Genomic DNA, 24,888 nt, shown 5'->3' on the forward strand with positions numbered 1-24,888 from the left:
TATTTATTATTCTCCGACAATCAACCACAAATAGTATGTTTAAATTATGAACTTGTAATACATTTCAGATGCTACAAAACAAAAAGCAAATTAATACAGGAAAGGGAATATATGTTTTCTTAACTTCCCTTTTAGGTTCTTCATTTAATAACGAAATAAAGAAATAAAGAAAATTTTGGTAGTTATAATTTTAAACAACTGAGCAAAAACATGTAAATATTTTTTAACTGTTTTAAATTTTGCTTTTATTTAAGTTTTGTGACTCTTCTACCCAAATATGAATTTAATACAAATACAAGAAGTTCTGCAGGTCTAGATTTTGCCCACATAGATTTTTTTTTTCAGAATTGGCGTGTAAATACCAACTTTTTGAAACATAGTAAGTATCTGAATGAATACACTATTTCGTTAGTTGTATCTATATTGGCAGAGAAGAAAACGGACTGGGAAGGGCTTAAAGGCTACTTAAGTTTCTGTACTTACTATTTTCAAATTCCACTATAAATCTTTCTTGTTTGGTAGGGGAAGGTTTTCAAAGAAGTCCATGAGCTTTTTGTAAACTGTTTGCTTTTACATTATATTTGGCTCATAAGCCAACAAAGTGCCTTGTTTGGTGTTAGGTTTGAACTCCTAATAAAAACTCACTTATTTTAGACCTGAGTAATCTGATTAAACTACACTGCATGGATGAGATTTATCAGACAGCTTTGCTATTGCTGTTGTCTACATAGTGAAGAAAATAAATTGCCTCCTTTTCCAGGGGCTGATTGTCTTTGCAGATACATGGAGTAAGAGTATGTGGTATTATCATTATTATATTAAAAAAAAAGGCAGAAAGAGAAAATGCACTGAAACTTCAGTTCTGTGCTTAGATTGCATTAGTTCTTCAACTCTTATTAGAAAACTAAGAATTAGAATTTAAAATAGATATGTCAGGGGAACAGGGAGACGCTGTGAAGCAATTAAGATTTCTGTCCTATCAAATGTCTTTGTTCCAGAACTTGATATTTGCTTTAGAGGAGTATCTCTTTCCTGAAGATCACGGAAATAGTCCTTAGTGGAATTCTACTGTTGCATGGAAAATAAAGTGAGATACAGGTGGCGTTTGCTTACCTGAAACTGTTCAGTTCCCAGGATCTCCTTTAAAAATTACTTAACTTAAAAAATGTCTTATAAAATGGTATCAAATGAAGAGGGTTTTTTTATAGATAGATTTTAAAATTAAAATATTCATCTTTTTGAGTGTGAACATTTTTCAGCATCTGGAGTCAATTACTGGAGTATGGCATTCTTTGTAAGTCAAATGTGAGATAGCAATCAGTCTTTTAACTCCATAAAATCTGTTAAAGGTGACATGGGAACATAAAAAAGTGTGTGTGGGGGACGGTAGAGAAAAGACTTGACTATAAAAGGAGCAGTAGGGTTTTTTACCCCTCCTTGAAAATTGTACTTTTCAGATCTTGCAGACTTTCAAGTCTTTCAGAAATCAAATATAGCTGAAAAATAAGTGATATGTACATGTTGATAGTTCTTGAAGCATCTTTGTCCTTCTGAAGACTGTCCAATTCATATGGCGAAATTCTTTTTTTGTTGTTATCCTCAGTCAGAGGTGACAGCACTACAGTCAGGTTTTTAAAATCAGAAGGAAGTGTACTTTGCATTTACATTTTCCATTTATTTGATGTGAAGAGCTGCAGTACCAGAAGTTAAACTGACTGAAGGTTGTTTTAGGATTACGCTTGAGGAGAGGCTGTGATATCTAGAGCTGTTATTGATTATTGTAATAATTGCTTAGATTCCCTTGTAAAGTTTTAAACAGAAAACAAATTAAATAGAAATGCTAACATAATGCAGTGGTAAACAAAAGACTTGTTACCTTAAAATAATGGAGCTTTTCACTGAAAGATGTTGCTCAGGGACAAATCCATTCAGACTTATATTGGACAGATTCATGTGTTGATGTATAGGACCTATACTACTTTTTAAAACAGATATTATAGGGCCAAGTGTCTGATTATCAAGTCCACATTTCCTTATGATTCCTTTTTATGTAAGTAATTTATTTTACTTCCTAAAGTAGGAAGTAAAATGGATGTGATAGGACTAAGAACAGCAGCTTTCTGAAGTTGTAGCTAACCTGTGCTGTGGTAGTGTAGTGTCACTTGGTACAACACTGCAGCTTGTGCCCCTCAACAGTTCTTGCTGTGTAGTGAAGTATTTGCTGTGTGGTGGTCCCTGGGCAGTTCCATGTGCTATGGCTGATGACAGTCTGAACTTCCAGCTGCACTTAAAATGGCAGGAACCAACTGGGATAGCTTTACAAGTACAACTGAAGATTTCAATAGCATTTTTATTAAAAACACTTTAAAAAGGGAAACTGTGGAATCCAGTGTCAGTCTAGATGTTAAAGACATGTCTTAGGTACACTAAATGACAGTGTGTCCCAGTGCCTGTTCACTGTATGGCACTACCTGATACTGTGCAAACGTTACCTGTAGTTGCAAGATCTTTGTGTTCATACACCTGAGTGGGAGCTCATTTTTAGTAACCCTCCCCAGCATAAATACAGTGCAGAACATTAGCACAGGTAAGCCAAAACTGTATTTCCAGGTTAGTCAATTAAACCTCTCTTTCAGGAGCATTAGGCATACCTGAAAAAGTGCTGTAGGAACTTGATATACAGGTATGCCATATACACAAAATGTGCTATTAAAATACTGATCAGGGCAGTTCTTATCAGGGCTTTTGTGGTGGTAATTCTGGAAATAGTGAAATAAACTATTTTGTATTGTTAGAAAAGCTACTTCTTATCTGATCCTGAATTTAAAGCAAATTTTTTGTGCATTTGAAGTAAACTAGGATTTAACACTTAGTTTAGATGCAGACTCATTACTTCATATTGTTCTTTATATACTTTTTATCCAGCATTTAGATAGAAGTCTTCATCTTTCAGTGTGAGATCTGGTAGATATGTGAGGTGTCTGTGAGAAGGCCATAAGGATAGCAGTAAGAAAACTTGATTTTGACAGTGATCTAACTTGCTGCATATGTTTTTGTGTGAGAGAATTACCTACACTGGTAAAAAGTTTCTGAAGAGAGTTCTCATTTAACTAAGTAAGTGGAAAAAAAAGGAAAATTTTTGTCAAGAAAGAGTGAGTGAGCATCTATGGTGTTTGGACCTGTGTAGCTCTAGAAATCTGAGTTGAGAACAGATTCATGGAATCTGGTAACAGAGCTGAAGAATATGAACATATTCTTCACACAAGCTGGAGCTTGTGTGTGAGTAATGGTATCAGGTCCTTTGTACTTGGCTTGCTTTTATTTCTGTTTCTCACTGTTTATTTGTTTTGAACATTTAGGAGAAGGATTTCTTGATAAGAATGACCAGAAGTTCCAAGTAAATAAAAAAACTCCAAACTCCACAAACAAAAAAAAACCCCAAACAAACAAATGAAAAACCCCAAGCAGGCCTTCCCCCCCGCATTGCCCCATTCTCCTAAACAAATGAAAAAGCAGCTCATAAGCTGTCACTATAGTTAGCTTTCACATAAGAATCTCAAATTCGAGTTGTTGGGGGGTTTTTTGTCTGTTTTGTTTTGTTTGTTCTGAGTGTAGTGTTTTTTGTTTTGTTTTGGTTGGTTTGGGTTTTTTTTATTCTCTTAAAATATAATAACTGTCCTGGGCAAATGTCTAATCTGAGGGATTGAGTGGCAACACTTTCAAGGCACAAAGTTACTAGGCTCTTTTTCTGTTGTGGGAGTAGTGATAAGCTTAGAATTGAAATTTAGTTTTTGTATGCATAACCAATTCGCTTAAAACCAAGTAACAAATGGCCAAAGGATGGTGACTTGGATGTAGGTATTACTACACAGTCAGTTCAGAGATATTTTGAAACTAAAGTGAATGAACTGGAAGCATCAAAGTTTTTTCTGAGCAGAACTGATTTTAAAGAAGAGTAATTGTGAGGTTCTAAATAAAGCAGGCAATAGTAGCTACCATAAGGGCTGGATAAAGAGAGGAAGGATTCAGCCAAGACTAAGAAGAAAGTGTGTAAGGCTGCAGAGATGAAAAATAAAGGAAAACAAAGAATGTGAAGTCCATCTATTACAGCATGTAGTTTTTTGGCATATATGTAGTTACTATTCACAATATCTAACCTTTCTTGACACCTTAGAATGTTGGAGTTCCATAGCTTGGCTGTAAATTGTGGGAGAAAACTAGATGGCTGGGAGGGTGCTTGGGCACAGGAAAGTCAGGAAGGACATAGCTGCCAACAGAGGCAGTTATAGAACCAAGGAACCAAGACAGTGGCTCTTTTTTCCTTCCAGAATAAAACACCTTTTTTCATCTGCCTCCTGCTAATTTATGGAGTGTCGAAGGGAATAGTGGTAGGGGAACACTTCTCCTTCTGTTCTATGCTGAGGCTTGGGGAGAGTCTAGAATTAGCTCCATCAGTCCCAAGGAGGACGGATCAAGTGCTGGCCTTTCCTCGTGTAACTGGATGAGGTCTGTGTTAGAACAGTGTTTTAAAGGAATTCTGTTAAACGGGATGTTTCCTTACTAGGATCCTTTGCGTATCTCTCAAAGTTGGATATCTGCAGCTATCGATCTTTTCCATTAATTGGTCTCTTCCATGAATTTGTGTAATAATTTTTGAAGCCATTTATGCTGTTAATACCTGAAAAGTGAGAAGTGAGTTTCAAATCTTTATACATTGTAAAAGGATGTACTTTTTCCACAAGTGTTGCTGATCATGTTTTGGTACCTCTCTGAATACAGTGAATAATCATTAAAAATGTTCAGCATCTTTACAGGGTTTTTAATTGATAAGTCTGTAATTTCCCTGTTACCGTTTTTAGACCTGTATATCTTAAGATATTTTTGTCATTCATGCTACATATCCTTCCTAACTGTTCTAGATGTCTCTTAGTGCTACTTATATCCTCTTCTAAGAGATGCAGATAGTATTTGAAATACAGATGCAATGTGAATTTTTAAAGTATCACAATTATGCTTTTTGTTTTCTGTTCTCTTCTGATGATTTGAAACACCGTATTTGTCTTTTTTTTTTCATCATTGCATGATAGTTTTGTTACTTCCTTTTGGAAATCTTAAGGATTCCGGAAAAAAGAACTTTGAAAGTAAGAATCAAAGTTGTGAATCCTTTCCTGACATATTTATTTCATTGAAGCACATGATTATTGCAAAAAGTTCCTTCTGCACGGTAGCAGACTATTAGAGTGTAATTCATGTGTCCTATAATTGGCATTGTTCTCTTAAGGATTGTATATACTGTCAGTGTTAAAAAGAAGTTATCCCCCCACATTTAGTAGCTGCAGTTGGAAGTGGTGCTACTGCACTTTGTTTCCCCTGCTTTATTTTACTGTTCTCCTACTTTCTGTTACTGAGTTGCCAGAAAAGTGCTGTTTTAACCCCATGTTGCTGTCTAGGTCTACTGAACTGTTTTGTCAGGTCTTTAACAGCATCTCTTCCTCATCTGTCTACGAAATGTGTATGTTGTAATACATTTAGCATTGTGGCATATCTAGTGTATTCTGCTTTAAAAATTTCTCATACCTCTTGAGTGATGCTCATTGTATTGTGGTTGCTTGGGTTAATGATAGCTCCCATGTGGTACAGTTTTAAAGAAACAAAAGCAAAAGGTTGTAGCTTCAGGCAATCTAGGGCTGAGCTTGTTTGAATAAAATAAAATAAAAACCACCCACCACCATCCCCCCAAGCCCCCTTCCAAACCTACTCAGTTATTCCTTAAATTTGAAAGGGACTTTCCTTAATATCGAAAGCGGTGGTGGATCAGCATAACTGGAACAAACTGATATAGTAATAATAATAAATAAAGGCTATAAGGAGTAGATGTGGGTGAAACAATTCTGCTGTTGAGGGTGGCAAACTGCAGTTGCATTCTGTTCTCTGCACCTGAGACAGAATCTGTCCAAATAGTATAATGTATATGATTCCAGACATTAGTAACTGTGCGTTTAAGTAATATTTTTTCTGTGTAAAGTTTTACTTCTAAGTATATTCTTGTACATTTTGTTAGTTCTCTGAAAACTCTTGAGAAAGTTAATTAAAATTATCAGTTTCAGTTTTGTTGGATTAATGCACTTTTGTCAAGATTCATTCAGGATTTTGTATATTGTGGGTTCTTTTCCTGTACCACAAAATGAAAAAAAAATCCAACTGTATTTTTTACAGTACAGACTTTGTATGTAAAGCTTTAATTGAAGTTTTCAAAATTTTAAAAGTTTTTCCATTGAAATACCTTTGGCTAGTTATTTGAGTCAATAGGTAGAAGTCAAGGCTTTTTGTTTTCTTTTGTTTTCTTTTGTTTTCTTTTAAAATTATGTCTGAATTAGTTTTGTAAAAATTGAGTGTCAATGACAGAAGTTTAAGGTGTCTTTATTGTTAGTTCATTTTTTTGAAATCCTTATGTTCAGAATAGCCTGGCAGTTAAGAAATGGGTTGTGACAGCAATCTTCAGTAGTTTCCGATGGTGATGAGAGCAAAGAAGAAAAATAAAGCATTCAAGGCAATTACCCTGTTGGAAGATGAACAGTTATTACAGCTAGACCTCAGAGGCTGATGCAGGTAGAAAATGCACCCATGGAAGTATGACAGAGGTGCTCACCACACTCACTTGTAAAATCCTTCATTCAATCATCTTGTCACACCAGATGTGTAAGCTGAGGGATTTGTTCATTAGTAGTGTGAAAAAGTGAAGTAAGCTGAAACTAAAATAATTCTGTAGTCACGAGGTCATTATCCTAATCAGGAATAAAGTGGTGGCATAAGTGTAAGAGGGCCAGCATCTGCATGACTGTCACCACTCTGCAACTGGGCATTAAAGTGTCGTGATGCTGCAGAGGCTCTGTTAGAGACTTCAGCTACTCAGCAGAGGATGTGAGTGTGCTCTGGCACTTCAGGATCAGAGATCAATACTCTCTGAAAACCCCAACCCTTGAAGGAAAGGAAATTCATGTGAGCATCTCCTTTGGTGTACCACTAGTTGTACATTCTTTCTCTCTGCGTATCTGAGTTGTTCTTGAACTGAGCTCTCTGAAGTCCAGGGTTTCACAACCATTTTCTTTTAAACTTCTTGATTGCTTGAGTTTGTCTCAGTCTATCAGTGAAGCAAAACAGATGCCTCGTGATTAAAATTGGCAAGGCAACTTCGTTTGAGTTTTTAAATTTGTTGCAGACAGTGAAATTGAAATCAGTCTTTTCTTGGGAGGATTGATTGCCTCTGAAAGTATTTGAATTTTTATTTGTAATAGTAGCTTTAGAATGCAGCTAATTGGCGTGTACTGGAATGTTCTTATACTTGACATTTAAAATCTAACCAACACTGATAAAAGAAATATAAGTAAAAAATTATAGTGGATAGAAATAAATCCATTTTACAATTTGAGCTACTGTAAATGATCAGAGCTCTAATACAAGAAAGATGTATTCAGGTATATTATTGTTCACTGCAATTCCTGTCTATACATATATTCTTTTGTGTGTCTGTTAAACATGATCTTAACATGAAGCCCTTTTTCTCCTAACTCAAAAGCTTTCTCGAAGTTGATGAATGCCATACATAATGGTAAGTTATATTAGAATCTTTTTCAGAGATTCATTTATCACAAAGGGTAGCCTTTTGTGGAAAAGCCTGATTGAAGGTCTGCATATTCTATGGATTGAGTGAAATACAGGTCTGCAGTGCGTCAATTGTTCAGTACTTGAGTGAAAACTTTGTAGATTGTCTGCAGGAGCCTGATAGGTCAATAGTTCCTCAGTTCTCTTTTTATGATCTTTTTGTGTGTGTGAAGTAAAACGATAGCAGTTTTATTCCAGTTCTGAGATTCTTTTCTTTAATTTTGTGAATAGTGTTTCTAGTTCTTCTGTAGTGCTCCATTCATAGGTGTGTTATAGTGGTGTCTACCTCAGGCATTCTCCCACTTGCCTTCCTGACTACTTAAATTACTACAAGTAATACATGTGAAGGTAGCCTTGTTTTGTCCATTCTTTGTTCTGACAGCCTGATGCTGCTCATTTGTGTCACTGATAACAGAACTATCAGTTTCAGAGGGAGAAATATTGACTCTAATGGATCTAATTGCAGCTTCCCTTTAGTATTCAGTATTGGCTTTGTACCCTTATTTCTGTATTCACTGATAGCAAGTGGAAATGAAATATATCTTATTAAATTAGAACTTGGTTTACTCTTTCAAGGCTTTGTTTATTTGTAAGAAACAACCATCTTTACATCATCTTTACAAGTTACTGAAAGATTTTAAACTCTCTCATGAGGCTAGTTTGAAGATGATCAAGTTTATTTCCCAGTGTGATATTTAATTGGTGTCAGGTGATCTGTTAATAAAAATAGGAATTTTTTATCCTTTGGTGTCAGGCATATAGAATTTTCTTATTGCTCTGCCAGTATGTTGGAAGAGCAGTGCTGTATTATATTGACTTGTAGTTCAGCATATGGAAACGAATTTATATGTTTGAAACTTTGCATGGTGAAGTTCTTAGCATTTTAAACTACAGATCATTAAGGTTTTGCTTTTCACACTGTCAGAGCTATGAATTACATCTGTTAGGCAGATGTCTACAGTAGTGGGTCTCTTAAATAATAATATTACATTTAATTTATATTTCATAGTCTACATGTGGTGAGAAATATTGAAATTTCTCTAGATTTGCTTTGCTTTAGTAAAATAGGTTTAGCTTTTTGCCTTTTGATATAGGGTTTCCCTCTCACTCTCCCAGGTATACAAAACACCAGCTTTGAGATGAAGGAAAGCAAGCTCACCATTTTTCTGAACAAAAATAAAACATCTGAAGGGTATCTGACAAAGTGTGCTGAATTTGGAACTTGGTGAGTTTCTGCTATTTTATAAGCAGAGCCTTTTTGCTGTTTAATGTTGAGGAGGTATAGGTTCACAACAGGACAGAATAGAAATGGATGGAATGCCATTTGAGACTTCTTTTCACATTGCACTGTTTGTTTTTTTAAACTAATAGCACAGATGTTAGAAGAACATACATTGCCAAGCAGTAATAATGCTTTATATGACTTACTGTTGTGGAGCAGCATAATCTTCGTGTTTGTTTTAGGATGGTGTTTGGACAGGGTTTATCATTTAACCTACCTTTTTTGGGGGTGGTAGTGATGTTTCATGGTACCTTCCCAGGTTTAAGTTGGTTTCTTTTTATCTCCCAGTATTGCAGGACTTTTTTTTTTTACTCTTCCACCCTAACCACCCGTCACCCCCCCCCATATTGCAGGGCTCATGTTTTGGTAGAAGCATGTATATATATGGGTGAAATCAAGGAGGGTAGGTAGAAATTTTGAAAATATGAACAGCAAGGGAAGATCCTGTCATGTATGTATATAGGATGAAAATAAAGTGTTTAAGCTTGAGATAAATATTTAAATAAAGGAAGATCATTTACTCCAACAGCCTATTCAGATTATGAGTTAGGCAGTCTTGAGGATTGTGTCACTGTCAGTAAGAGGTTTTGATGGAATCTGTATCAGGAACTTGTTTTTCCATTGCACTGAGTTTAAGCTCGCTGCATATCAGCAGGAAAAGACCAGAAAGAAAAACTGTTTTATTTTGAGTGGAGACAAATAGAAGTTTGGAGGAGAGAGGTTTGTTTGTGATAGTTATGCTGTACAGGTGGTGGGCGACGCCTGTCAGTTGAAATTTGGTGTTGACAAACTGTAAAGGAGAAAAAGATAATAGCTGAAGTGTTGAACGTGGTTTGAAAGGGTCTAGTCATGAAAAAGAGGACTAGAAAATGGAGCCATGCAAGCTGTATCCTTCTGGTAAGGTTCCTGCCTTTATAGAAAGGAGTCAAGACACTTCGAGGCAGACAGTGGCACACTGCAGTTTTGCCAGTAAGAGACTTCGTATATTCAGTGCTGTGTTTTGTGGGTTTATGGTCAACTTCTTGTATTTTTCATACTTTTTCAAAAACTTTTAAAAAACCTCACAAAAATTGCAGTTGAGAGATGTGAAGTTTTCACTGCTAATCACTGTGTGATAACAATGTCCTTTGTCCTTCTCAGTCTTACTCTGGACCTTACAGTCAAACTTTTTTGACTTGGCCTTTCATTCTCATTTCTTGTTTTATGGGCCTACTACTGAAAAAGGAGCAAGGGGGAGTACAGACATACATGTCTGTTGATGATTTTAATGCATACTTTAAAAAGAGAGTATGGGAAAAAATGACCTGGTTATTTTATGTTAGAGTTAGCTGTAAATTGTAATGTTTATTGTAGCCTTTCTGTGGCTACTTCTGTTCTTGCTTGTTCTGTCTTCTGTCCATTTGATTTCATACTTCTGTTGCTGTTTTCAGGTCTTTGTTTTTGGTTGTTCTGTCTTATGCTAGTTTTTGAGTTGCAGTGAGGAGGGTTATAGCACAGAACAGACATCCGTTGTGCCAAGTCCCGGTGCTGGGATTGGCTTTAGAAGACAACGCATTTCCAAAGAAACTTCAGTTCTGTAGCCTTTGGCCTCTGCATCTGTGCAGGCAAAATTTAATATATATGGTATGATTTTTTTAACAAGATATCCTGAACTAAACAGAATCTGTACTGAGCATGAATTAAGATTTTGGAATCTAGCTCAAATTGGGCAGAGTTTTTCAGTGTTGATAAAAAGGCATCTGCCTCTATTGAAACATAGAAACAATAGTGCTCAGCTAAACTATGTAAATTGTAAAAAAAGAACAAGATAAGGGCACATTACAAAGTAATTGAAATAGTTCCTTTATGGACATTTTTTTTGAAGTATTGAGTAATTATTGTTTGGTTGTAAAATATTACAACTTTAAGTATAGCTATCTGTCCATGAGATTCTAGAATACCACTTCAAAGCTTTAGCTGTTGCTAATGACAGCTATATGTAGTCTTTCAACAATTTGGGCAAGAGCTGTTCTCCCCTCTCCCAGCTTCCCACTGGAATCCAAAAGAGAGAACTTCGGAGGTAGAAACTCCAGCAAAAGACTGTATTATGTGAACAGTGAAGAGGAATCTACTGCTTCCAGTGACTCACCATTTCAGCACTGAGGTAGATTGCTGTCAGAAGAGTTTGAAGCTATGGTGTGTTTTCAGAGATCTTAAGCAAACACGGTAAATTTTCTCTGGAAATCATTAAGAAATGTAGATCACAAGTGTCATGCTCCCGCTCAGGGAACTCACTAGGTGAGGTTAGAACTGCTTTGGTTTTAGTTTGTCATTCTTAAGTAACTTAGGCTTGTATGTATTGGCTCACCGTACGAAAGTGAACAACTACATAAAAGTTAAGATCTTTATCAATTGTTCTTCCATATCTGTCCAGCTTTTTCTTTTACAAGATCTTTCTGTGCTGTGACATACTTGAACTACAGGTCTTTCCTGTAGTTCTGAGCATATGTGTCTCAGATACAATCATGGAGCTCTTTATCTTAGTGCTCTATTCTAGAAGAGTACTTCAAAACATTTTGCATCAGACTAGAATAAGAATGAAATTCTTAATGCATCTTATTTCATAAAGCTGAATTAGTTATGAAATGTAAACAGGCAGTTATAAAGCATTTCAGTGATTATTGTGGGAAATCATCTGGATCACCTGGAGGAAAGAAATGAAAGGAGGTTTGTCCCTCTGTCAGCTATCTTCCACTGCTACACTATCAAAAAAAGACTACACAGTTTAACTAAGGTATAACTTTGCCATGAGGCATGGTATGAAAAGTTACAGCTGTTCAGAAAGGATTGGAAAAAATTCACTGGGACAAGGTTAGAAGCAAATTTAAGGCTAATAATTACAAAGACTGTTCCTCAAGCTCAAAGTCCATACGTTATAGATTTCTAGAGACTGGGAGAACATTTGAGGGAAGTATTACTACATGCTTGCCCTTTTTTTGTGTACTTTGGTAGCTATTATTGTTCGCTGTTAGAGACAGATACAGTGGGCTAGAAAAATGACACGGTTCTCCCAGTGTTCCTAGATCAGCATGTCATTCACCTGTCTTCTTGTGTCACATTTAAACCTTTTCTCTCAGAGAGCAAATTCATCTTGAGTTGGCTATGAAAAATGTGGGTTTGAGCCCTTCTGCAGTGGAGAGCTGTAGTGTAAGACCTGTATCGGCTTGGAATAATTGGAAGTGGGAAAAGGCACACTGCACCAGGAAGTTGTAACCTTTCTGACAGAGGTTTAGGCAGTTTTGAAATGTTATACTTAAAAATCTGCATGTGGAAATAAAAGACTAATTGAAGGCTGTGCACTGAGCTTGGTCTAAACAACTTGTAAGTGTTGTTTCATGTTAGTTCGCTGGTATATGATTCCTTACTGTTGCAATGTATTGAAGAGTGAGTTCTGTATCACTGATGACATGTGTGGTCATTAACGAACGTGGAGTCAAGTATAAAATACCATTGTTCACTCTCACAGGTGGGACTAGCTGAACACAAGAGTAGACCATTTTGGTAGCTACACAGATCAGTTCCGATCCTTCAACCTTATGCCATTATTGAATACATTTCTGAGTGACTGTAGACAGCTGTACAGTCAGGGTTTTGAACATAGGGATGGGAGTAGGCAGAAGAGATTGACTGAACATCTTTTACTGGCTGAGCTGTCAAGGATTTGAGGATAACTTTAATGGAGTTTGATAGCAGACTTCAGGTATTTGCTATATATGTGACTTGGCTATGTTGAATTGTTTTCTTCAGTTATGTCAAGGTTCTTGTCTCAAAACTCTTGTCAAGAGTTTTGGTCTTTGTATATAAATCTGATCTATAGAGTATAGAGTATTCTCAAAGTGAATAATTGTGGCAGTCTGCCTTCTGTCAGTAGGTATGAAACTAGAACAGTTGTTCCAGTTTGAAAACTTGCACACTTGTATCCTCCCTCCTCCCCTCTACCCCCAGCAGTATGTACTCTTTGGGTACTTCGAGTCTGGGAGCTTTTTTTCCTTCTGCCTCATCATGGAGAGTACTCAGAATGCCCTTCATGAATGGAGGGCATTGACTATTGATCTGTGATAGGCTGTTGTGCTTCCATCAAAAATGGATGCCCAGTTACTGAAAGGGAGGGGAATGGTAGCCTGTTATCCAGCTGCAGATTGGGAACTTGCATTACTGTGCACTTCTTGAACTGTTACTGCAGAATCTTTTAGAAACCTGTCTGAAGGTGAACTCTTACCACTTTGTTCATCAGCTGCAGGAAAACTGCTTGATAATTTCTTAGATTTCAGATTTCTTCATGAGGGAAATAGATTGATCCTTAGCATCCAAGCTCATTATCTCATAAACTGAAATGGAATTCTGTTGCTAGCTCAGCAGTTTCATATGTGACTTTCTTCTCCTTTTGGACAACTGTCAAAATAACTTGTTTTTATTTGCTTGTGTTTTGCATTAGATTCACTTTAGTTTATATCCATATTACAAAGTAACGTAGAGGGGTACCTCTTCCACTGTTAAATTTTACTGGAATAGAACATGTTTGTCCTTATATAACAGAACTTAATTTTTTCTACAAGTTTAGTTACTAATTAATGGACTGCTTTATGCAAAGGCACTTTTTCATTTTGCTCGATATAGAAAGTTGTCAGTGGGTTTAGGGGAGACTTTTTGAGATTACCACAGGAAGTGAAGGTGCTGAAAATGTGTATATAGCTTCAGTTTTTGTAAAGAAGTTCTTATGACTCAAAATCCCCTTTTATTATTGTGAGTTCTGCTATAACGCCCCTTGAGATTGTTGTGCCTGCCCCGTGTCCATCTGTCCTCCCCTAAGTAGCAAGGTTCTCTAGTTCTGTGCAACTTTTGTGGACTTGTAAGTTTACATTTTAAAAATAACCTCCTTGACCATACACTGCTTATTCCTGAAGTTTTGGCAAAATGCTAAGATGAGCAACCTGTGACATATTTCAGATAACTTCCTCTTTTCACAATTGTTCCAAGAGTTCCAAATTACTGACCTACAAAAGAAAATACAGCTTTAGGGAGAACATTTTCCAAGCTTCCTAGGGAAGCAGTCTACCCGTTGTCTCTTGATTTTGGCCCACAGTAAGCTTTGAGTTTGTTGTCCAATTTTTAGCAAAAAAAAAGGAGTCTAAAACATGTAAGTTCCTGTAATAGGAATGGACAGTGTATGGCTACAAAAGTAATCGCTGCCTGTTTTGTCTCTTGCTGAACTAGGCAGTCACCAGCATAGGAAGGGAATGTGAGGGATAACGGAGGGGGCTGTAGTACTGGAAAATAAGAACTGAGGATTTCATAGCGAGATACAGAAATTGTGGTGGGAAAGCTTAATGTATCAGTGTCATTTGTGAGATGCAACACTGTTGAAAGTCAGAATTTAATCTCTTATATTAAGTCTTATGCTCATGGAACTACTTACTTTTGCAATTTTGAATAAAATCACTAAAATCGTGATTTTATCACTGTGTGTCACCTGGTGGATGTTGCTGCAATGCTAGTTCTTAGTTGAGGCTGTTTTGTTTTTCACTATTCTTGAAGTTCTTTTTTTTTCTCTACTAGCTATTTTGTCATTGATTGTCAGCAAAAAAAGAATGCATTTTTTCCCCAATATGCATTATCTGATGTGTTCTCTGCTCTACAGTACTACACAGGCAGTTACTTGTTGTCCAGAGATGCCTTTTTTTTTGTTGTTGCCTTTTTTTAAGCCTTTCACTCCAACAGTGCAGGCTCTATGTACATTTTATCTGTTAGAACCTGAAATCAGTGTTGTGCAGCTGTGCTCGTGGTGTTACACACGGTCAGAGTTTACCTGAACAGGGTTACATTTCTGTTTCCACCTGGAGCTGAAAGAACTGTGTTCTCTTTAAAATGCTGAAGATTATATTTGACCATGCTATTTATGCCTCTGGCTAATTACACAATGCCATTCATCACAAGTTTTAGCTACTTGGCTTTTCAGTAATATGGGAAGAAAGTCAAGGTGGTTGGTTTGTTTTAAACATCAGTGTAGTTTACAGTGATTTGTTTAGGGTTTCGTTATTATTCATTCCTGATCCAGAAAGGGATTTCTCTCTCCCCAAACCCCAAAGGACAACTCAGTGCATTTGAGACATTTCTAATGTGTTCTGTCTTGGCTTTCTAATATGATATGCACCTAGTTTTTACACAAGTTTTTTTGAAATGGCGTGAAAATCAAGGATTTATTTGTATTTTTAGCATACAGTTCTTATTTGAATGCTCGCATGGAGTAATATCTTGGTTGCATGACTAGTTCCAGAAGGTGCATGTACTTTATGTGTTAAGTAAAGTATTGCTGAATAAAAATACTTATCCCAAACAGAGTGTGCGGATAGGTCATATTTGTCCTGTATTTTGCAACAGCAACAAATAGTGTTTTTAATACTACTGCAGCTACTGGCATCAAATATTAGCTTACCTCATTCCACTGGCAAACTAGTTTACTGCTTGTTTTTCTTTTGAAATATTTTTTATGCCTGTGATTTCATAACTATATGCTTGTATTCCAGAATTTTATTTTTAAGAGGAAGAATAAACCTTATCATTAAAATAGAAGCAGCAGAAGCTCTGCAGTTACTAAATGTGTAAGATTTTTAAAAATTAAGAAAAAATCTACAAGAGCTTTAAAATTTTGGAGTTGTTTTCCCTTTCTGGCAAAATATCCTACTTTTTTAGTACTTGACTCTCACCAAAAATTTTGTTTTCTCCTCTCATTACTATTGATATTTTATGAGAGTGATAGTATTTGTGGTGATGAGCTCTTATGATTTCATCATAGGTGTTGTGATATTTCATTATTTTTACTCTTAAAACGTATGGTTCCTGAAGCCTGATAATTGCATGAGAATCTAATATTTTTCAAGAATGTTTGTATGTTTAATTGTTTTCAAGCATTCAAAAAACAAAGGGGCAAATCTCATCCTTTTTATTAATTTGAAATTGCTGATCAAAAGCAGATAAATCTTTTGAGGCCCTGGGCTATATTTCAGCTTTCGTGGTTGTAGTTGTATCACATGTAAGAGTAGACTCAGTATCAAGGCTGTTTGTTAATCATGTAATTTTGGTGGTGTGCAGGGACAAATTGGAGCAGGATCCATAAAACGTACGGTGTAGTTAGATGAGGCAGATAACACTGGGAAAAGATCATGGCAAAGTGAACAGTTTAAGGATCTTAACTGCTAATAGTGCCAAACTGTAGATTTTGGGGATGGAGACAAAAAAAAAAACCAAGGAGGGAGAGGTGTACTAAGTGGAAAAAGATACAGAAGTCAGAAGAACAGCAGAGCAGGTATTGAATTGCACTGTAATGAAGAGATTGGGGAGAAGATGACAAGTCACTAACCTTGGTTAGGCAGGAAAAAAGTATTGTCAGGATGTGTCTTCAGCTGTTTTTTCGTATCTTCTTTCTCTACTGGGACTGGCTGATTTTCTCTTCCATTTTTCTTGACAGTTAATGGAGGCAGGGAATTTAAGATGCATCAGTGTTTGCATATTATGTGTGGGTTTGGATGATGTTAGTCTCCCTTGACTGCCTGTGCTCAGAGGGATATCTGGGTGGCAAGTGGTGTTTTAACATTGAGTATCTTCTTATTGTCACTGCCTTCTTCAAATCCTTATTTGTATGAGTGACAAACTAGCTCCACCCTTTGCCTTCTAACTGGCATTTCAGTTCTGTTGCTTTTTTTGATCTAACCATGTTCATTCTACTTCTGTTTACTCCCTGTGGCACTCTTCCTCTAACTGCAGTTCAGTGCTACCATGCTTGATATTCCTTGGCCAGCTGACAGCTCACTTATCTAATGCACGTGGAGCCTAACGGTTTCATAGACAGGTACTACTTCTTGTCCTGGGCTTCTGGTCACTAGGGGTTTTTTTCCCAACCTCTATAATGAACTTTACCCTGCATGTAGATGAACAGAAGTAATGGCTTCACAGAGGGGTATGAACTCTTCCTATTTAAATTGCTAACGTGCAAGTCTGACTAATGTTAATGTATTTAGTCATTTGTTTGTTGACTGTTCTAGCAGAAATGTTAGTCAAGCATTCATATAGATCATGGATGGAATTTTTGTTTGTGAATAAATGAAATACCACCAGTTCTATGGGCAAATCTGAGTACTTCGTCCTCAGACTTGCTGTCAGTATTTTTCTGAAAAAGCACAAGCAATCCTTAGCTGCCAAAATTACAGTTTTGGATAAATGTATGTTGTTTAGAAACATTTACTTTAAAGTTAAAAAGTATTTTTTCCATTTGTGTGGTGTATGTTCAGTTATATAGCCCAATACTTCATTCTTTACTTAACAGTAATTCATTTAAAGAACAAGCTCTGATAGCAGACTCGGCCGAAGGCAGGCATTTTAGCCAAAAATTCTGCTACTGTTAATATTTGAGCAGTTTGTAACGCACAGAAGTATTTGATTTATCACACGTTTTACAAAAACTTAATACTGAATCAATCTGTGTTCCCTGAACTGTAGAATGTCAAATGACAAGAGCACTTTTATCAATCAGCATGGTTAGAATTTCAACACAGGAGCTTTCTGCATTATGTATTAAGTGATCTTGTTTGTCTTGATTAATTTTTCTACTGCATATTTACATGGTTACTAGAAAACTAAGGGAGGAGGAGAGAGAGATGCATGTAATCGTTTTTGTAATTTTTTTCAGGTATTTTTAGCAGCAATGATGTAGCAGTATCATTTCCAAATGCAGTATCTGGCTCAGGATCTAGCACTCCCGTTTCCAGTTCTCATTTACCTCAGCAGGCTTCAGGGCACTTGCAGCAAGTGGGAGCTCTATCACCTTCAACTGCGCCTTCTGTAACTACTGTTTTTGCTGCAACTCAGGTAAACTATCACAAGAGTTTAAGATAGCAAACCATGTTATTGACCTGCTTATTTTCAATATTAAAAGGAACCATAATTTGTTTGGAAAATAGGTTAATAAACATTGTATTTGTTGTGAAAATGTTATAGTGACTAGAAGTTCCCCATGATATTACATAGTCTCATCTTTGTTGAGCACATAGATTTTTTTAAAAAATAGTCTGAGGAAGTGTTTAGTAATAATGACTATATTGTGACCAGTAGTAAAAATTTTATTTACAAGTCTTTTATCAGAACCAATCAAGAAAGGATTTAAAAGAGGAAAATAGTGTAAAGTTTTCCATGTTTTATGCAAAAATGCTGGTATCAGTTAAAGAACAGAGGGTTTGTTTGGGATATTTGACAAATGGGCAATTAAGGCTAGCCCTGGCAGAGATGGCCTTGATAACAAATGAATGTTGACATGTTATAGGTTTGTATATGAGAGGTCATGCAAATGAAGTTATGTAGCTCATGTTTGATGATGAAGGAGTAAGGAAGACATGGGAGAAGTGCAGAACGGTGGCATAGTAGAAGTAATGAACTAAAAAAAATATCTTTATGATAGTATTTTGTATGAATTTAAGTTGGACAAGATTACATTAGCAAGACAAGAGAGTCCAAAGTTATAGTTGGAGAAAGCCACCAAGGTTAGTGTGCAAGTATGAAGGAATGCTACACTGGATAAGATGATTTTATATTTCTTGTTTCTTGTATTTTTCATTTTATAATGGGAATCTTACAATGAATGTATCAAATATATATCTTTTTGTGTGCATACAAGCAATAAGCTTTTAAAGAGTCTGCAGTGATTTAAGATAGTGGATATAAACATGAAGAATTAAAATCAAGCTTAATGTGTGTGTATGAGGATGAGTACAGTACATGTATAGCAGCAATACTTTGTGAAGATAAACACAGAATACATTTCAGTGTCAAATAACAAGTTGTTTTAGGTGCCAGTTCATATTTTTATATAATTGTTCTGAACTGGTTTCCTAAAGATATAAGGTGGTTTCACCCAAAAACACATCTCTTTTGCACAAATTGATAGAAATTACTTTCAAGAAATGAATTAAAAATATGGTGCTTTGGCAAGTTCTCTCTTTTTTTTTTTTTTTTCACTTCCAAAGATCATTACACACTGTTACTCACTGAAGACTCTTAAATTGAACAGTCTGGAGATACAAGGAGAGGTTGTGTCATAGTTTATGCAGGTGAAAAGATTTTAAAAAACCCCAAATAAGTGGATGCTCAGTTTCCACAGTGGAGAGGTTTGCCATTGGTGTCTTGGAAAGACTTGGCCTTTTGTGCTGCTCAGTGTACTCATAAATGATCTGGGGAAGGGAGGAGGAACAGACACCAAGTTTCCTGATTCTGATGGGTTATGCAATGAGCCATTATGAAGATCAGCTGTCACAAACTGCTGAAAGACCTCCCCAGCCTGTGTTGACAAGGTAGTAAGAGGGCAAATAAAGTCCATGTTAAGGGGAGAGGGCAGTTTCTATTCAAAACAGATAGGGTACATGCCACAAGAGGTACAAGAAGAGCCATGGCAGTGAACAATGGCAAAGAACATCTTTATAAGGAGTGAGTAAATAGTGAAGGACTCGTGGCCTGAAAAAGAGACACTGAGATGGGATAAGACAAAGGTCTGTAAAATCAGTTGACATGGAAAAGTTAAATAAGCAAGAGTGGTGCACCATCACTTCTATTTGTTAACCTCTGTCAGAGGATAAACATCAAAAAGCAATGGGACAAACCCCATATTTAGCAGTCAGGAACAGAAATACCATAGTATTTTTTTAGCTCTTGTTGTCACAAAGAGAGAGAAGTATACCCTAGGAGATAGACTTTCTCTTACTATTTAGCTGAACTAGAGAGCCCTCCATAGGTTAAGTGCTTGAAATTCCTGTCCTTTCTTTGCCTTTGTTGTTTGGGAGTTGCCTTGGGGGCTTTTTTTTCCTCTCCCCAAAGAAGCAAAGAAGTTATGTGTCTTACCTCACTACCAAACTTGTTTTCAAGTGGTTGCAGATTTGCTTCTCAGAATCTTGGTCACAGGTACTATCATTTAAAGAGCCTTTTGGTTCTGAACTATACAGAGAGATTCAAATGGTGAGAATCTTTGGTTGACAACCTTAAAGGTGAGGTCCTGGCTTTGAACAGAGAATTAACGAACTCCTCCACTGCTTCAGTGAGTCTTTTTTCAGTATAAGGTCCTTACTAGTTTGAAGAGATTCAGTCGAGAGAGCCTAGTTTACCATGCAGTTGTTCTCCAATTGAAGCAAACCTTTTTTTTTTTTTTCCCCCCCCCCCCCCCGTTTTAGCATAAATGACTGATTACATGTGAAGGGTTAGGGTTTACCTACTTAGTTCTGCAAAGTTTCATCAGAGTGCAGTGTCTACTTAGTGGGCTCTTGTGGATGTAGTCCCAGTGTTTACCCACCTCTTGACCATGGAAGTATTCAAATAAGAGTGTGCCAATATATTTTTTGTGTAGTGTTCTGAAAACTGTCACCTTAGGTTTTAAGCTAAGCTACCTCTATAGCAGGTAAAAAGTAGTAGTTAAAAAATTAGATTTTACTTAAACTACTATTACTTAAGAGAGCAAGTATAACCAAACCTTGGCTGCTCAATTATCTAGTCAGGGTGGCAGATGTGCAATTGGAATAGCCTCTAGGATCTGCTGTTAAGATGTATCCTGTAAGATTTCAGCTGTTTTCCTAGATCTCTGTTGGATGTTTGTAATTACAATTTTGGAGACATCATAAATTTGCCAATTTTTGATGGATTTTTTTTTCCTTTTTTTTTAAAAGACAGGGTTTTAAGAAATTCTAAAGAGAAGGTCTTGGGAAAAAATATGTTTCCACAGAATTAGTATCAGAATTAGCTGATATATTTTGATTAGGATGGTATGATAGGCCCCTAGTACAGAAAATTTTGTTCATAGTATTAAAAAAACTTGCAAGCAACTGCCCTAAATTAAGTAATAATAACACAAAATAATGATACTATTAAATTTAATACTACTCAAAATAACGAAAAAACTTATTTTTAATAACTTTATATGCCCATATAAAACTTCAGCAATCAGAACTTCGAAGTGCTGCTTTTTCCTTCAGCAACTAAACAACACTGATTTTAAAGCTTAAAAAATCTCACAACTTGAAAATCCTGGATTTTGATTTTTTCATTTTATTGACCAGTATGATAGTTCCCATACTGTAGTTTTTGTTTAAGACAAAAATATAGTATGGGCCTTGTTACAATCCCCTTTTCTGTCTCATTTTCTTTTCTCTCATACCACTCATAATTTTTATTCCAATCTAATAAATCCAGAAGACATTATTAACTTGTGTTTCGTGCTGTGCCATAACTGAATTTAAGTGCTGGTGTTGTTCACCAGGTGGGAATCATTGGACTAGTAAAAATGCCACTTGCTGGAAATGCAGATTTTTTGCATCCTGTTCTTTTTTATATGTCTTGGGCATAGTCTCACATAGATTACACTGCTTAATTCAAGTGAGGCTTTATTAGCATAACAATGCATTTAATAATTGCAAGAATGTAGGAAAAAAGGGATACAGGAGAAAAGGGGAACAGTCCAGTCCACACAAATATTTGCTTCTGGTTTTCCGTGAATTGATCCTCTTGACATGTTTGTGGGTACTGCCTTGTTTGTATGTAACAGCAAACTACTGTATCCCAAACGTCTGTCTTTCCTCTCTGAAGTGTATGTTTAACTTCTACATGGTCATGTAAACTTTATATGTGTCCTCTGTTAAAAAAACCATCACTTTCTTGCATTTGGATTTTGAATATAGTCTGAATTTTTTCCTTTTAAGCCAGCTCACAAAGTTGCACCACTCTAAGGTCCTATGCTCAGTTTTTATCTCAAAGATTTCGTTGTGTTTCATAATTATAGCAAAAATGTCTGTCAGCCTGTTATGCTGTTCTGTAACAGTTTGCTGTATTACTCTTTGTGATAAGTTATTCTTAGTGATTAACATATGTTCATAGAAAAAGCAGTGACCTGGGAGCCTCAGTATCTTCTGGCATTGCACAGCAAGATTTGTTTTATTTGTCAGCAAATGATTGTTAGATTGAAAAATTATTTTTCCCCCAAATTTTTGCTTAGTAGATTTAGTATTATATAACTGAATGTTTGCTACTTTGGTTGGGATTGAGACTGAAATGGGTTGAGCTTTCTGTTCTTTTTGATGACTTAAATGAGTGAAATTACCCTATTGGTGCTCTATGGTCGATTGTTTCTGGGATCTCCATGTTCTGAAGGCAGGATCAAACTGCAGGATTGGAAGTAAAGGTTTTGACTGGGTTTTCTTCAGTCATTGATTATTAAAGCCGTTTAGTGTCTCAGACTGTATTGCTTTTAAGAAAAAATGCATTTAAGTGTTTTGTCATCTCATTTCAGTAGTATTTTTAGTGGGAGTGGAAATGGCACATAGTAGTTTGCTTAAATATACAGCCTTTTGCTTTAAAAATTTGTAGCTCATCAAGTTTTTGGGTTTGCTGTCATATGATTCAGTAAAGTAGGATCTTTACATTATAGTAATCTCAGTTTATTCAGAATTTTTCAGGATTTATTCTTTTGACAATTCAATATAAAATTTTGACTTTGCAGATGAATTTTTTCATTCTACTGCGTGATGGTATCTCTGCTCTTAGTGACTGTAATAAGCACATCTGTGAGGCATTTTCAAGCAATATTGCATACACCGGCCACTAACCTCTTCTATAGATACAATCCAAAAGATTTTCTCTTTCTTACTTTTTTTTCCTGCTGCTGCTACTGGATTATTATTTCTTCTTTTTTTTCCTCTGCAGCTTCTGTTTTATTTTCTACCTAAATTCCCAACCCTTACTTTATGCCTTGTACTTCCTTCGCCACAGAGGCAGATAATGAAGAAGGAAAAAGCCAAGAAGTGTCTGTAACAGCAGTCCTTGTAGCTTGCACAGAGATAGGGAAACTGAATAAATAGTTGCTGTTTGTTATTCTTTTACATCCAGGATTTATTTGTGATGACATGATAGGTCCACTTCTGCATAGTGTAATGAAGTACTGCCTCCAGGGTAGAGACGTGATAATTGGGAAGGTAGGTGCTGCTGCTCAGTTGCAATGCTGAGTGAAATAAGTTTCTTTTTATCACTTCCATTGTCCCCTCTGAAGTTCATTTGGCTTTACTCCCCTTAGGAGCAGTAGAAAAACAGCAGGGCTTTCTTTAGCATTCATATAGTGGTTATCCTTTGTCTGATCCAGCTTTTAGAGGGAGATAAGGCTTACTTTTTTCCAGTAGATTTGGAGTTATTTGTTAGCAACAGAGGAATGTGAAAGCTCAGGAATCCTGACATTTTTTCAGGTTGTGAATGTAGGGCACATGATGTTTCAGATGTATCTGTCCTGAAGTTTATATTTTCTCACTTTCTGAATTTAATCTAGTCCCTAATTTTGGATCTCTGTAGTCCCCTGCTCTTTCTCCACATCACCAGTCTACACTATTTTTGGCTTCCTGTTCTAGTGGATTTTTTTTCTTGTCATAGTTTAAGTCTGCTCATCATTTTGCATGCTATCAAGGGACTTTCTTGTCCTTTTTATTTTATATTCTAGCACTCATGGGAAAATAAATGAAAATACAGGAAATAGGAACTCTATATTTAGTTCTTGTCCCTATCAACAGAGAAGATAGGAGCAGTTTGGGGACTATTCTTATTTATACCTTCCACAACAGGAGTGGAATTATGAAGGAATTTGAGAGTACATCTTAAACAAATACCCTTTGTTTCTTTGCTGAAAATTAAAGTTGAATGGAGTTTTTGCAAGTCTTCAGGAGAGAGATTTGGGCATTTTCATAGGACAGTAAAATGCATCTTCCTGATTGATAGTTCTTCCAGGTTTACAGTTGTAGCCTCAAATTATGGATCTCACATTCTCAAATTCAGTATGGCCAAGGAAGGTACTCTTGCAAGACTGTTTCCCAGTCTTGCTCAGAGAAACATGCTCTATTTCCTGCTGGTTTGGTGTTTGTGGTGGGTTTTGTTGTTATTGTTGTTCTGTTTTGTTTTATTTTTTAATATTCAGCTCAATGTAAACATGAGGAAGGAAGGAAAGTTTCAGGTTAATAAGCATCTGAATTTTGCTAGAGCTGGGCAGGCCGGGAAACAAGGCAGCAAGGGAAGTTTCTGGGCCATCCTCCCTGTGGATACTCTAGAAAATGGTGGGTCTAACAGCTGTTAATGTTTAATGAACTTTTCTTTGGGGAGTAGAATGAGTACACGAAACAAGACAAGTTGCCCCCAGTTGCAGGACTTTGGGATGTGACAGATGTGACAATCTCAGACTGTAGTAACCTGCATTGGATGGTTGGCTGCTTAAGTGAGTTTCCTGCTTCACTCCTGAAGGTGCACATCACAACAATGTGGAAGTTAAAAGTTAGTGTAGAGTTTGCAATGCAAAGGAACTTATCCTATTTATATTAAATTGCATTAGACAAGTAATCAGAGATGATTTCCAGAACTTAGGAAGAACTTGACTCTCATTTTACGTTTTTTTCAAGCCACTTTCTGAAGTCTGTTTCTTAATATAGAAATCACTGAGATATTGAATGCCATAAGAGCTCTTAGGTAGTCCAGAGTGCAGATAGGATAGATTTCTACTGCATATCTGCAAAGCTAGTAACAACTGAGTGCCTTGTGGTGACACCTCTCACCCCTTAGTAATTAGTCATTAAGGTAAAGCATAGACAGTGATTATGGCAATATGTTAATATATTGCTAAGTTTCCCCAAAATAAGCAAGTTCTATTAGTTCATTTTTTAAGTTCAGTTTCTACATTGTCATACTGTATGTGGTGGTGGTGTGAGGTTTTTTTGTTTCCTTTGTTGTTTTTTTAAAATGCAAAACAGTACCCAATTTTACCAATTTGAGGTCAGTTGGGTGTATTTTCTGCATTTTTCTTTTTAAAGATGATTTGTAGGAGCTTTAATATGAGTGAAAATTAAAAAGAGAAT

The 24,888-nt window shown here is 36.2% G+C and overlaps 1 protein-coding gene across 1 annotated transcript in view; it reads left to right on the top strand.

The window, feature by feature from the left end:
* Nucleotides 1-24,888, top strand: part of MLLT10 (MLLT10 histone lysine methyltransferase DOT1L cofactor) — a 122,532-nt gene that overhangs the window by 70,408 nt on the left and 27,236 nt on the right. The window contains 1 exon segment of the mRNA XM_025895390.2: nucleotides 17,667-17,845. Within this exon segment, the coding sequence (XP_025751175.2) occupies nucleotides 17,667-17,845 (179 nt within the window).

This window comes from Manacus vitellinus, unplaced genomic scaffold (assembly GCF_001715985.3).
Source record: "Manacus vitellinus isolate BGI_N305 unplaced genomic scaffold, ASM171598v3 scaffold_3_pilon, whole genome shotgun sequence".
NCBI lineage: Eukaryota > Metazoa > Chordata > Aves > Passeriformes > Pipridae > Manacus > Manacus vitellinus.